This window comes from Notechis scutatus, chromosome Z (genome assembly GCF_049901735.1).
Source record: "Notechis scutatus isolate UNSWTSFEM ecotype Mainland chromosome Z, rNotScu1.2, whole genome shotgun sequence".
In the NCBI taxonomy this organism is placed as follows: Eukaryota; Metazoa; Chordata; class Lepidosauria; order Squamata; family Elapidae; genus Notechis; species Notechis scutatus.
In genome coordinates, this window is record NC_142025.1 from 121387959 (window position 1) to 121402436 (window position 14478).

The 14478-nt window shown below is 49.2% G+C and overlaps 1 protein-coding gene and 1 non-coding gene across 2 annotated transcripts; both read left to right on the top strand.

Moving 5' to 3' along the window:
• The first annotated feature begins 1030 nt into the window (after positions 1–1030).
• Positions 1031–12299, top strand: LOC113430834 (eukaryotic initiation factor 4A-I). The gene is given in 13 exon segments (XM_087947344.1): positions 1031–1069; positions 1875–1923; positions 2701–2833; positions 3899–4038; positions 4654–4822; positions 7305–7414; positions 8590–8733; positions 9706–9843; positions 11396–11485; positions 11826–11850; positions 11853–11904; positions 12001–12026; positions 12029–12299. Coding segments are annotated over 13 exon segments (1215 nt in total). The 5' UTR covers positions 1031–1046; the 3' UTR covers positions 12145–12299.
• Positions 7089–7222, top strand: LOC148129202 (small nucleolar RNA SNORD10). Its single transcript, XR_015746153.1, has one exon. It is a non-coding gene; the product is annotated as a small nucleolar RNA SNORD10 (small nucleolar RNA).
• Positions 12300–14478: the final 2179 nt, after the last annotated feature.

Sequence of the window (14478 nt, forward strand, 5' to 3'; positions counted from 1 at the left end):
GAAAGGAAGGGAGGGGAGAGAGGAAGGATAAAAGTTGAAAGGGACCTCGAAAGTCTTCTAGTCTGAGCCCCCCAGCTCAAGCAGGGAACCCTCTCCCATTTTCAGACAAGGGGCTGTCCAGTCTCTTCTGAAAAGCCTCCAGGGACGGAGCACCACCCACAACTTCCAGTGGCAAGGAGTTCCCCACCGGTGAATCGTCCTTCCCTGTCGGGAAGTTTTCTCCTCTAATCCCAGGTATAGACTAGACCTGCAAGGTTCCTTCCAACTTCATCTAATATATGTATATGTGTATCTCTCTCTCTCTCTCTCTCTCTGTGTGTGTGTGTTGGACTAGATGACCTACAAGGTCAGAGGCTCCAAAGGAAAGGTTTAATTTGCGGGGAAACACGGTGGACTGCGCCTGGAGGGGGAGGCTCCAGGGCTTCCTGGAGGGCAGCTTCCGTATCCCGGTGTTTCCCTCCCGGGAAACGTCGCGATCCGGGAATTTTGGGGGGGCAAGACACGCGGGCAGCCCTCCGGGTCGTGGGAATGCAACTTGCGGGCTCTGAAAATGGGGCGCGCCCCTGCCTGGCGCCTTTAACGGAGGGCATCTCTCTCCCCCCCTTCCTCCGCGCCCCGCCCCGCCCCGCCCGGTGCACAAAGCCCGGCCAGGAAGCCGCTACCGGCCCCGCCACGTGCTCCCGTGCCCCGAAGGCCCACCTCCTCCCCCTCCTGTCGGCCCTCATTGCCCGGCCGCGCCTTGCTCAAGCGCCCCGGGCGGCCGGCGCTCGGCCTCCTTTCCCCCCTTCCCCGTCGTGACGTCCCCGAGACCGTCTTCCCCAATCAGCGCCCGCTGGCGTCACGCGTGACGGCCGGGGCCAGCTCAGCCGAGGAGCCAAAAAGGCGTCGGAGCCAATGGCTGAGAAGCCGATCAGTTAGATAGCTGGACGTCGGGCCAATGAGAGGGGCGGAACGCGAGGACCAATGGCGGCCCGGCCAGTGGGCGGAGCCTCGCTGGCGGTTATAAGGAGGCGCGAGGCGGGCGGGGCCGGGACCTTTTCCACAGAATGTCTGCGAGTCAAGAGAGTCGGTGAGTGGCAGCCCCGCTTCTAGGCCGCGCCGCCCGATCGCCTACCTTCCTTCGCCCGAGTCCCGCGGACGGCCTTTCCTATCCATCCCCCACCCACCCACCCTTCCTTCTCAGCGCCTCGTCACGTCGCCGCTCCCGCAGGCCGTCTCCCCCCGGAGACATGGTCTCGCCCGCGCGGCCCATGCTGCGCGCGGTCTTTGGGCGAGACCATTTCTTTCTGGGGGATATATGTGTGTGTGTATATACGAAAAATATATATACAAAATTTTTGTATATATACATAAAAAAAAAACGCCCGCAGGAAAGGATCGCGGCCTTGGCGCAATCAAAAAAAAAAAGGCCGTGGAATGTTTATATATATAAAAACATTCTGCGGCCTTTTTATTGCGCCGCGGCCGCGATCCTTCCTGGGGGCTGTTTTTTGTTCGTTTTTCCCTCAACCCCTTCCCGGCCTCCCTTTCCCCGTTCTCGCCGTTCGCTTCTCCCCCTCACCGGGAGGGGCCATTTTAGCTCTCTCCCCTCACCTTTTTTTCCCCTTCGGACCCCCAACAAGGGTCGCCCTCCCCACCCCGGGAGGTGCTCTCCCCGCGGCGAGCGCGCGCGCGCGATCCCGCCCGCTCCATTGTCCTGGCGCGCGCGGCGGCGCATCCGGGCAACTCGGGGCCGCGTGACGTCACCGCGGCGGGGGGCGGCCTTAAAGGGAAAGGCGGAAGCGCACGTGGGCGGGGAGGCGCCTGGCCGGCGGGGCCTCGCCAAAGCTTCCCCATATTTTGACACCCCCTTCTCCCTCCCTCCGCTCTTGCAGCTCCCGAGACAATGGCCCCGACGGTATGGACCCCGACGGCGTCATCGAGGTGAGCCCCCACTTCCCTTACCTGGAGACCCAAATGGGGAGAGGGGGCATCCCTTTGCCCAGGCCTGGGAATTTAGGCCCTTTGGGGAGTATCCCCCTCCCGTCCCCAAAGAAGGCTCCCTTATTTAGGATCTGGTGCAGGAGGAGAGGGGGCCTCCATGGTTTCACATACACACACACCATTGGGGGGTTGGTTCCTGTGTTTCTCTCTCTCCTTACCCCCTACTTCGAATTGGAGTAATATTTGGGGAGGGGGTCTATAGTTGCATCCAACTTTGGGGGGGTTGGCAGAAAGCCTGGACCAGGCCTTGGGATTGTAGTTCCACTGAAGGATTGTGGGGGAGGGGCTCCTGAAGAAGGGTGCCTTTCCCCCCCAAAGGAGGTGGTATAATAGGGGAGGAGGTTAGATTAACAGAGTTGGAAGGGACCTTGTAGGTCATCTAGTCCATACACACATCCATGGATTCACCCCACTTGTGAGTGGCAGGAAGCCTGGCCCAGGCCTTGGGATTCTAGTTCCACTGAAAGATTGCACCCTCCCCCTCCCAAAGAAGGGTGGCTTTCTCCCCCTCCACTTAGGAATGGTGTAGTAGGGGAGGGACTCCATGGATTCACCCCACTTGGGGGTGGCAGGGGGTCCTATGAAGCTTTATATACCTGGTTTTCTGCTTAAGAAGAGTTGGTGTGTGTGAGGGGGGGTGTCTACAGTTTCCCTTTGGGGAGAGGGGAGGGGTTCCTGGGGCGTGGAGGCTGATCCTGTGCCCCCTTCTCCCTATAGAGCAACTGGAATGAGATTGTCGACAGCTTTGACGATATGAACCTGTCGGAGTCCCTCCTGCGAGGAATCTACGCTTACGGTTTTGAGAAACCCTCTGCTATCCAACAGCGAGCCATTCTCCCTTGTATCAAGGGTGAGCCTAGACAAAGACCTCCAAGCAGAGCAGAAAAGAAAACCCATGGCAGCTTCTAGCCCTCTTGAGAAACCACAGAGGCTGCCTTAACAATACACATCCTCGCCCCAAAAAGAGAATGACACACTTGCTTTACCAATAAAGGAGAATAGTTGCAGCTCAGGCTTGGCGCTTCTCCAAGCTGGGCTTGACTTTCTGGCAGGCATTTCACGACCCAACTTAGGGAACAGCATCAGTGCTACTGAGTGTGGGGGTTTGCAGGTTTCCCCAAGCCAACCCGCACTGCCTTCTAGCACGAGTGAGGTTACCTAGTTTGGGTAACACAACATCTGTATGGAAATAATCTATAGGCTCACACAGCACCAGGGACTCCTAGCCATACTTGGGCCAGGAAGGGAAATGTGTAAAAATTTCACACAAGTTTCTGGGGATGGGGGGGCAGTTGAGTGAATCCTGGAGAATGTTGTAGTCTAAGGGGCTTTCAAAGTTGGCAAGTTTAAAGACTGGTGGACTTCAAACTCCCTGAATTCCTGAGCTAACCTGACTGGGGGAGGAATTCAGGGAGTTGAAGTCCACAAGTCTTAAAGCTGTCAAGTCGGAAGACACTCCCCCCATTGTAGTGAGTCCCATCCTTTCTTCTCTTGGATTTGCATCTGTCCTAAGGAGGGAAGAGAAGTTAACCCTGGAAGGGGAATAGTTGCTGCTCAGACTTGCAACGGAGGGGTTCAGTTCTTGGGGGGGTGGGGGAGGAGACTAGCTCTGCTTCTGAGTTTTGTCAAGTTGGCAAGCCAGTCCCCCAAAATGAGAACGCATCTGGGGCCTTCCTGCCCCCTTTCCCCTCCCCCCTGCTAATGGGCAAAGAGGCACCCCTCCCCATGGCTGCCCTCTTACATCTATCAGGGGGACAGGAGCCAGCCCCATTTCATCCCAGGGCAGCGTCCTTCCCAGTGGCTGATCACTGGTTCATGCTGGGGAGACACACCGAAGTGGGGCTTTTGGGCTTCTGCCTGGAGTGGGCCAGCTGTGGCTAACTCTGATTAACTCTGATCCTCTTCCCTTCTCCAGGATATGATGTGATCGCCCAAGCCCAGTCTGGCACTGGGAAGACAGCCACCTTTGCCATCTCCATCTTGCAGCAGGTTGAGCTGGACCTGAAAGCGACCCAGGCCTTGGTGCTGGCCCCAACTAGGGAGCTGGCTCAGCAGGTGGGTCTGTCTCTCTCTCTCTCCCCCCCCCCCCCCTCCCTCCCTGTTCGTCATTCCATTTATTTCTTTCCTCTTCCTCTCTTTCGTGCTTTCTTACTGTGTGTCTTTCCATTTATTTATTTCCTCTTCCTCCCTGTGTGTTTTTCTCTCCATTTCTTTCCTTCCTCTTTCTTTCTTTCTCCCTGTTCATCTTTTTCTTCCCTCCATTTCTGTTTCCTTTTTCTCCCTCTTTCTGTTCCTCTCTCTCTCTCTCTCCTCCCTTCCTCCCTTTCTTTTTGCCTGCCCAGCTTCCTTCCTTGAATGCAGGAAAGGTCCCCAGTTGTGTCAAAAGAGCCGTTGGGAGACCGAGGGGTGTGTGCTTGGAACGCTCCATCTGAATTGCACACCAGTTGGTGGCAACCCCCTCCACCACCCTCCCTGCTAACTGGGCAAAGAAGAGCCTCTGGCCGTGGCGCCTTCTTACATCTAGCAGGGAGACAGCAAGCTTGTTCCTCATTCATCCCAGCCCAGCGTCTCTCCCAGTGGCTGGTTCATGCTGGGGAAACAGGGAAGGCTTCCTCGAGGACGCCCAGCCTCCTCCTCTCCCCCAATCTCTTGACGGCATCCTCCTCCCAGATCCAGAAGGTGGTAATGGCTCTTGGCGACTACATGGGGGCCTCCTGCCACGCCTGCATAGGAGGGACGAACGTCAGGGCCGAAGTTCAGAAGCTGCAGATGGAAGCACCCCATATCATTGTGGGGACTCCCGGGCGGGTCTTCGACATGTTGAACAGAAGATACCTTTGTGAGTACACTCTCTTTTTTTAAACAAGTTTTATTCAGTTTTCCACATTTTAACATCTCTCTTTAGTGAAACAGGCATGATTACAGTTTTCACATAGACCTACAAACGTGACCCTAGTTACATATTCAATTTTTGTATCCAGTTTCTTAGCAATGCTTTTACACATATATGTATTTACTTATTCCTTTACCATTACATCTTACTCTTACTATAAATCAATATTTTTTATCCTAACATGTCAATCTTCTCTATGGTATATTTACATATTCCCTCATTCTTTTCCTAATTGCCATCTTATTTTCTTTTTATTTCTAAACCACGCATCCCAGGCCCTATAATAAATTGAACCTTCGTCCTTGTTTTTATTATCCTGTACCATCTGCCAGATAGTAATAGTTCAAAAAAAGGGGGGGTTGTTGAGGATGAGATGGATCTTTAAGGATGTTTTGAACTTTCTTAAGGCAGTGGGAGCTATAAAGCTCTTCAAAAGAGGGGAGAGGGCAACCCATGATCCTCTGGGCAATGACATCAACCCTCTGGAGTGCTTTCCTATCTGCCCCTGTGCAATTGGCAAACCAGACAGAGGTGCAGGATGTTAAAATACTCTCTGTGGTGCAGCGGTAGAAGGTCACCAGCAGTTTTCCATTCAGTTGCTGTTTCCTGAGAAGCCTCAGGTAGTATGATCTCTGCTGGGCCCTTTGACCAGGGCTGCAATGTGAGCCCCCAGGTCAGGTCCTCTTTTAGGGTAACACCCAGAAACTTAAACCTGGCCACTTGCTCCACTCTGTCTCCCTTGATAGTATTTTTAGTACTTTTAATTGTCACATTTGTATGTTTCATCTTAAATTCTACTTAAAAAACACTTCTAGCACAAAAGATTTGTAACCAACTGACATACTGTATGTATATAAAATGGAAGATGGTTTTATGTTTTGTTTGTATGTTTGTGTTAAAAAAATAAAAACTTTAAAAAAACACTTCTATAAATTGGTTCCCCCGAAATTTCAATATAAGTGCGCCACCTCTAAATTACATATTCATTCATTTTAAATCCCATTAAACATTTAGCATTATTACCTAAAACATTAAACTCAATAATCCCTTTACGACTGCATAGCATATATAAGTCAGATTCTACATGGTTTTTCCCCCTTTTTAATTTCATTGAATTTTTCAAAAAGGACATATTAATCTACTCATTAAGAGTGCACTCTTAATGGGGGCACAGGAGAGACCTGGGGGGTCTTCCCCCATTTCGCCCTACACACACAGAAGGCTCCGAGACACGACACAAGAGCCTTGCTTTGGGCCGCTCGTTTCCCAAGGCTCTTCATGGGTGTGGATATGGGTGGGTGTGTCTCACCTGCCATCTTGCCCTCCATGAACATGACTGGGCAGGGCTGGGTGGGAGGGGAACCAAATTTGAAGTGACCCTCCTGAAAAACATCTTATTTGAATTTGATTTTGCACGTGTTTTGGGGGGAGGCGGTGTGGACAGCAATGGGATGCAGCTAAGGGAGGGAAAAGGTAGGCTTGGGTGGGTGGGGAATTTTCAGTTCTGGCTGTGCGCACCTGTGTGGGTGGTCCTTGAATAGAATAGAATAGATATTGGAATATAGAATAGAATAGAAAATAGAATAGAGAATAGAATAGAATAATGGAATGAAGAATAGAATAGACTATAGAATAGAATAATGGAATGAAGAATAGAATAGAATAGAATACTTTATTGGCCAAGTGAGATTGGACACACAAGGAAAGGGCACGGAATAGAGGAAGGAAGGGTACGAAAGGAAGATAGATAGATGAATAGAATAGATAGAATGAATAGATAGAATAGAACAGAATACTTTATTGGCCAAGTGTGATTGGACACAAGGATTTTGTCCTGGTGTAAATACTCTCAGTATACATAAAAGAAAAGATGCATTCGTTAGGAGTCGAGAGTTACGCCCACAATGGAGCTTGAGGCCCGTTGTATAACTCAGACATTTGTTAAAGTGAGTCTTTTCTCTCCTCCCCCAAAAAAAAAATTTTTTTATGACCCTTTCTTGCCTTGGTTGTTAAGCGAGTCCGTGCCCTTGATAAGTTAGTAACCAGGTTTCAGGGAATCCAGCTTTTGGATTTCGTGATCCCGTGACTTCAAACGGTCCCTAAGGGGAACGTTGTAAGTCGAAGGACTGCTGGTCTGTGCTCTTGCCTTCCTCTCTGCCAATGGTTCTCTGGAGCCTGGCTGCCCTCCTTCCCTCCTCCTCTTCCTCCTGCTGTTCCATGATGATTCCCCATGCGTGTCATCTGACCCCTCCCCCATTTACCCCCTCCCCCAGCCCGCGTTCTGCTGGGCAGGGGGAGAGGAATCCCAAGGGAAAGTGATCATACCAGGATAACATCCCTGAGACCAGCAGCTTGCTCCTCGTCTTCCTCCTCCTGCTCAGCTTCCTCCTGCCTGATTTTTCTTTCTTTCCTTCCTTTCTTTCCACAGCACCCAAGTTCATCAAGATGTTTGTGCTGGATGAAGCCGACGAGATGTTGAGCCGAGGCTTCAAGGACCAGATTTACGATATATTCCAGAAGCTGAGCGGCAACACGCAGGTGTGAAGGCCCCTCCTGAGGGCCACCTGTGCAAATCCAGCCCATTCCGTTCCTTTGGAGGGGGGTTGGCTTCTTTGAACTTGTCTCATTATTTGGGGAGGAGGGGGGGGGGGCTGCTCTAGGGCGGCCATCTTCTGGGAGAGAGGGGGTCTCTAACCTCAGCAACTCCCAGAATTGATGAGCCGCATCCTAGGCAAAACCAAGATTTTATTAAAGGGTCTTCCCCTTTCCAAAGGGGGAAGAGGGTCTTTCACCAGGCCCACTTCACATTGCCCTATTCAGAATCCATTGTAACAAAGAGTTGAAAGGGATCTTGGAGGTCTTTGTAGTCCAGGGGTCCCCAACCTTGGCAACTTTAAGACTTGGGGACTCCCAACGCCCAGAATTCCCCAAGCCAGCTTCATTAGACTTCCAACTCTCCATGCCTGCTTTACTCCCTTGTCATCCCTTCCTCTGCAATCTCTCCACTCTAGACCAAGGGTCTCCAAACTTGGCCACTTTAAGCCTGGTGGACTTCGACTCCTAGAATTCCCCATTCAAAACCATGCTTGTTTTTTTGTTCTCCTACTCCCTAAAGTAGAGAAATTGCAGAGGAAGGGATGATGAGAGTAAGCAGGCAGAGAGAGTTGAAGTCTTAGCGAAGCTGGCTGGGGGAATTCTGGGAGTTGAAGTCCACAAGCCTTAAATCAGGGATCTCCAATCTTTGCCCGTTTAAGATCTGTGGACTTAAACTCCCAGAATTCCCCATTCAACCATGCCTGTTTTCTCCTACTCCCTAAAGTAGAGAAATTGCAGAGGAAGGGATGATGAGAGTAAGCAGGCAGAGAGAGTTGAAGTCTTAGCGAAGCTGGCTGGGGAATTCTGGGAATCGGAGTCCTCCAGTCTCAAAGCTGGAGACCCCTGTTCCTAGTCCAAGCAGGAAACTTATATAGAGGGAGGGGAGGGGGTGTCTCCAGCCTTGCCAGCTTTTTTTAAGATTTCTGGACGTCACCTCCCAGAATTCAGAGAGTTGAGAAATCCACAAATGTTTATAAAAAGGATGAATCTCGGATGGAGGCGTTTTCAGGAAGCAAAAAAGGGCTGGCTGGGGAGGTGGGGGTGTTTAAGGGGCTTTTGGCTAAAGCAGGCAAGAAGCTTGAGCTCTCCTTTCCCCCCTCTCCCCCCCAAACACTTAGGTGGTCCTCTTGTCTGCCACCATGCCGATGGATGTGCTGGAAGTAACCAAGAAATTCATGAGAGACCCCATCCGTATCCTAGTGAAGAAAGAAGAGCTGACTTTGGAGGGGATCCGGCAATTCTATATTAACGTGGAGAGGGAGGTGAGTAGTGCGCAAGGAGGGTTTTGTGGAGGGAGGGGGGCTTCACACTGTGGTTATTTCAGGAGCTTCTGACTGGCCTCTCACACACACACTGGTGCACAAAAGCCCCTTGAGCCACCCTTCTTCCCCTGGCTGCAAAAAAAAAAACCCACCCCTTTTTTTAAATGATTATTATTATTTCAACAGCTGGGAATTCTAGGCCTTCCCAGGCCGTAATAAGTCCCAAACAGTTTAGGAATAGCCTGTGCCAAAATCTTTTGGGAGAAGGCTGATCGGTACCCACCTTTATCTCCCTCGAAATGTTGCCGATGACTATAAAGGGCCCCATTCGCTGGACGAGGCCAAACGGAGCGCAGAGTCCACATGGAGGGAGCTTCAAGCGTTTCAAACCGACCAGGAGCAAACAGAAGTTGCTTCCTGCAAAGGCTCCTGTCCCTTTGCTCCTCCTTTTATGTCTTGGGGGGCAATCCTCTCCCAGCCTGACTTCCGCAGTCACCCCTTTTGTGTTAACCGTTCTTGCCTTCTGGCAGCTCTGCATGCGCGCCCTGGGAACAGGCTCTCGCTGTTCCTTTTCCTCGCTGCTCTCAGATTCTAGAGGCTCTCTTTGACATTTGTTTTCTTGCAGATGTCTTGTGATCCAAACTAGGGAACATCCTCAGTGCCACTCCACTGAGGATGTTCCCTAGTTGGGTCATGAGACGCCTGCCAGAAACACTCCTCTTCTCCCCCCAAAAAAAAAGCTCTGAGAGCACCAAGGACCCCATCCCCTTCATTCTCCCCCTCCTCCTCTTCCCAATCCTTCCCTTCTAGCACTGAGGATGCTCCGTAGCCAGGTCACGAGATGCCTGCAAGGCAGCCCAGCCCTTAAGGACCAACCCCACAAGTTGAACACCACCGCCCCCTGAGCTGCCAAAACTCTTAATTCCCTCCCTTAATTCTCTCACCACCACCGCCTCCTCTTCCTCTTGCAAGGAGTGGAAGCTGGACACCCTCTGCGATCTCTACGAGACCTTGACCATCACCCAGGCGGTTATCTTCATCAACACCCGGAGGAAGGTGGACTGGCTGACGGAGAAGATGCACGCCCGAGATTTCACCGTTTCAGCCATGGTGGGTGTGGGGGAGGGCCTGTCTTTGGTGGCTGGGGTGGGATGGGGTGGGATGGAGTGGGGAGAGAGGGAGGGGGAGAGAGAGAGAGAGATAGAAAAAAAGAGAGAGAAATGGAAAGCAAGAAAAAAAATAGAGAAAAAGATAATAAAGAAAGAGAAAGAAATAGAAGGAAAAAGAAATAGAAAGAAAAAGAAAGAAATAGAGAGATGGAAAGAAAGAAAAAAGGGAAAGAGAAAGAAAGAAATAGGGAAAGAGAAAAAATAGAAAAATAGAAAGAAATAAGAGAAAAATAGAAATAGAGAAAGAAAAAGAGATAGAAAAATAGAAAGAAATAGAGAAAGAAAAATAGAAGGGGGGGCAGACTGGCTCCCCTTCGAACTTACGAGAAATGGGCACTTCAAAAGGAATTCTGGATGGAAAAAGGAAGACAGCCAGGCAATGTTCAAAGCAGGATCTGATACCCTTCCAGGCAGAATCCCTCCCCTTAGTCCCATGTGCATTTTGTCAAATACAAAGAAGCAACTGGTTAATTCTCCCCCCCTTTTATATATTTATTTTCTGGGAACGTAGTTGAGAAAAGTTTCCCAGGAAGTTTCTTTCAGAGCTGGGATTTTTTTTAATGTTTTCTCCCCCTCCCTTCTCCTCTTGCTATCTCTCTCCAAGAGGGAGTGGGGACAGGTTTCCAGGCCCCCAGTTGTATACCGTGTGCAAGTTCGACAGATTTCAAGGCAAGATATTCAGGGGGCATCAAAAAGGGTTGCTTGTACCAACTCACTCCTTTCTTCTTCCATTGAAGAATGGCGGATACACGGATCTGTCAGAGAGAGAGCTAGAGAGACCCAGGTTCTCCTTGCATGAATTAGGGAAGGAAAGACCCTTGTTAACAGACCTGGTTAGCTTAGCAATAGCCATAGCCCTTAGACTTAATATACCACTTTATAGTGCTTCCCAGCCCTCTCTAAGAGGTTTACAGACAGCCTCTTGCCCCCCCAACAATCTGCCTCCTCATTTGACCCACCTCGGAAGGAAGGAGGGAAGGCTGAGTCCACCTTGAAGCTGGTTAGGTTCAGATTCCTGGGTGTGGGCAGAATTAACCTACAATACTGCATTCTAACCACCATGCCACTACAGATGCCTTTCTTCTCTTCCTTCCTTTCCTTCTTTCCTTCCATCCCTTCCTTCCTTCCTTCCCTTGCTTTCCTTCCTTCCCTCCCTTCTTCCTCCCTTTCCTTCCTTCCTAAGCAATAGCCCTTAGGCTTCTATCCTGCTTCTCAGCCCTCTCGAAGCGGTTTACAGAGTCAGCCTCTGCCTTCCCTCCTCCTCCCCCCCACACACAAAACAATCTGGGTCTTGGAAGGAGGAAGGCCGAGTCCCTTGAGCCTGGTGGGATTCGAACTACCAAATTGCAGGGCAGCTGGCAGTCAGCAGAAGTAGGAGCCCTGCAGTCCTGCGCTCTGACCGCTGCACCCCCAAGGCTCATCCTGGTCGGTGGGAAGGGAAGGGAAGGGAAGGGAGCTAACTTCCTTTTGGGGTCTCTTTGCCTGCCCACCAGCACGGGGACATGGACCAGAAGGAGCGTGATGTCATCATGCGAGAGTTCCGCTCCGGATCCAGCCGAGTCCTCATCACCACCGACTTGCTGGCAAGTGCCAGGAGGAGGAGGGGTTTGCCCTCCCCTCCCTCCTTCCTTCCTTCCTTCCCCAGGGAGATTCCCTCTCTGCCTGGCCTGCGGTGCCAATGGCGGATTGTAGCTCCTGGGCAGAAGAACGGATGACCGGAGCTGCTTTGATTCCACGGCCGGCATCCCCAATGAGGTGTCCGGTCACTTTGTAGCAGTGCACAGTGGTTCTTTCTCTGGGGCATGGCGACGGTCGTAACTAGGACCCAGCTGCCAATCATCACCTGGATTTTGCTAATTTGGGGGGGCTGGCAAAGGCCCTTCTTGGCTCCTGTTGAAAGCAGCTGCCTCAATTTCCCTGCAGGCCCGAGGCATCGACGTCCAGCAAGTCTCCTGGTCATCAACTATGATCTCCCTACCAATCGCGAGAACTACATCCACCGGTCAGTAAAGGCTCGCAAAGGGAGAGGGCGTTGATGGGGCTCTCGTGTCCTTTCTGCCTGCTCTCAACTCCTTTTCTCTCCAATCCCCCCCCTCAGGATCGGTCGAGGTGGACGTTTCGGCCGCAAGGCGTGGCCATCAACATGGTGACGGAAGAGGACAAGCGCACCCTTCGCGACATCGAGACTTTCTACAACACCTCCATCGAGGAGATGCCTCTCAACGTGGCTGACCTGATCTGAGTTGGCCTGGGGCCGAGAGAGAGGGGGGAGGTCACTGTGCCGGGACACCCACCCCTCCCCATCCCCTCCCTTCTCTCCCCATCCCCAAAATTTAGAGGCACAGTATTCTCCCATTCCTGCCTTTTGGGTTGGGTTTTTTTTATATATATATTTTTGAGGGGTCCTTTTGTTTTTGATTTTTTGTTTGTTTTGTTTTAATTATTTTGGCCTTTTGAATAAATGTCACTTTTTGGGAAGTTTATTATTTTTATTGTTTGGGGTGGGGTGGGGAGGCAGAACGAAAAATCTTTGTGTTTTACTCCGGGTGCTCTGGCTGTGTCTTGTTCAACCTCACTTCTCTTTCTCTTCCCCCTCCCTCCCTATAAAATGCAGAACCAGAGTTATCCTTCCCCCTCCCCCCCTTCCTCCGCCAGGAAAATTGAAAGTAACAAAAAACACTTAATTTTGTAGGGTAGTTATAAGGGGTTTGGGGGGGAGGGATTTACAAACCTTTCGACAAGAATCATGGTGCTAAAACGGAGGAACTATTTTAGCTTGAGAATCTTTTTTTTAAAAAAAAAACCTACCTCAAAACAGGTCATGGTTTTTTTTTTTTCCTCTCTCTCCCCCTGTCTGAAATTCAAAACAAAACCAAATTCCCAAGACACTTTCTCTCTCTCTCTTCCTCTTTCTACCTATATATCTCTTTCGGAATGAAACCTTTCCTCCCTCCCTCCAAAAATACCCACATTTTTTTAAATAAAACCGGGAAAAAAAACATTTTTCATACAGCAAACATTTTAAAAAAAATCAATAAAAAAAATCAGAGATAAGAAATCTTTGTGTTACCACCTTTCCCTTTTCTTTTTGTATAGCTTATTTATTCAAAAAGACTTACAGTAAACAAAATAAATGTGATCTTGAGAAAAAAAAAAGGCCCTTGACTTCGAGTGACTTTTGTTCAATGTGGAGGGGGGGGGGGCTTCCCTGGTTGTGATGACCCAAAGGGCGTGGCGCAAAGCTGTAAAGCAGTCACATAAGAGGCCCTTTAATAATAATAACAGCTTATATCCTCTGATGCCAGCTGAACAGTTCCTAGGTCCTTGGTTGGAACTCGAGCTGTGGAGCTACCAAACAGCCCCAAAGTCTGTGAATCTCTCTAAACAATAATAATAGTAATAGTTAGAACCAAAGATTAATAATGGTTAGGATTCGAGCTGTTGAGGTACCAACCAGCCCCAAAGGTTGAATCTCACTAAAGATTAATAATAATAATGGTTAGGACTCAAGATGTTGAGCTACCAACCAGCCCCAAAGGTTGAATCTCACTAAAGATTAATAAATAATAATAATAGTTAGGACTTGAGCTGTTCAACTACCAACCAGCCCCAAAGGTTGAATCTCACTAAATAATAATAATAATGGTTAGGACTCGAGCTGTTGACCTACCAACCAGCCCCAAAGGTTGAATCTCACTTAAGATTAATAATAATAAATAATAATAATAATGGTTAGGACTCAAGCTGTTGAGCTACCAACCAGCCCCAAAGGTTGAATCTCACTAAAGATTCATAATAATAATAATAATAATAATAATAATAATAATGGTTAGGACTCGAGCTGTTGAGCTACCAACCAGCCCCAAAGGTTGAATCTCCCTTAAGATTAAGAATAATTAATAATAATAATAATGGTTAGGACTCGAGCTGTTGAGCTACCAACCAGCCCCAAAGGTTGAATCTCACTAAAGATTAATAATAATAATAATGGTTAGGACTTGAGCTGTTCAACTACCAACCAGCCCCAAAGGTTGAAACTCACTAAAGATTAATAATAATAATAATGGTTAGGACTCGAGCTGTTGAGCTACCAACCAGCCCCAAAGGTTGAATCTCACTAAAGATTAATAATAATAATAATGGTTAGGACTCGAGCTGTTGAGCTACCAAAAAGCCCCGAAGGTTGAATCTCACTAAAGATTAATAATAATAATGGTTAGGACTTGAGCTGTTGAGCTACCAACGAGCCCCAAAGGATGAATCTCACTAAAGATTAATAATAATAATAATGGTTAGGACTCAAGCTGTTGAGCTACCAACGAGCCCCAAAGGTTGAATCTCACTAAAGATTAATAATAATAATAATGGTTAGGACTTGAGCTGTTCAACTACCAACCAGCCCCAAAGGTTGAAACTCACTAAAGATAATAATAATAATAATAATAATAATAATAATAATAATAATAATAATAATAATGGTTAGGACTCGAGCTGTTGAGGTACCAACCAGCCCCAAAGGTTGAATCTCACTAAAGATTAATAATAATAATAATAATAATGGTTAGGACTCGAGCTG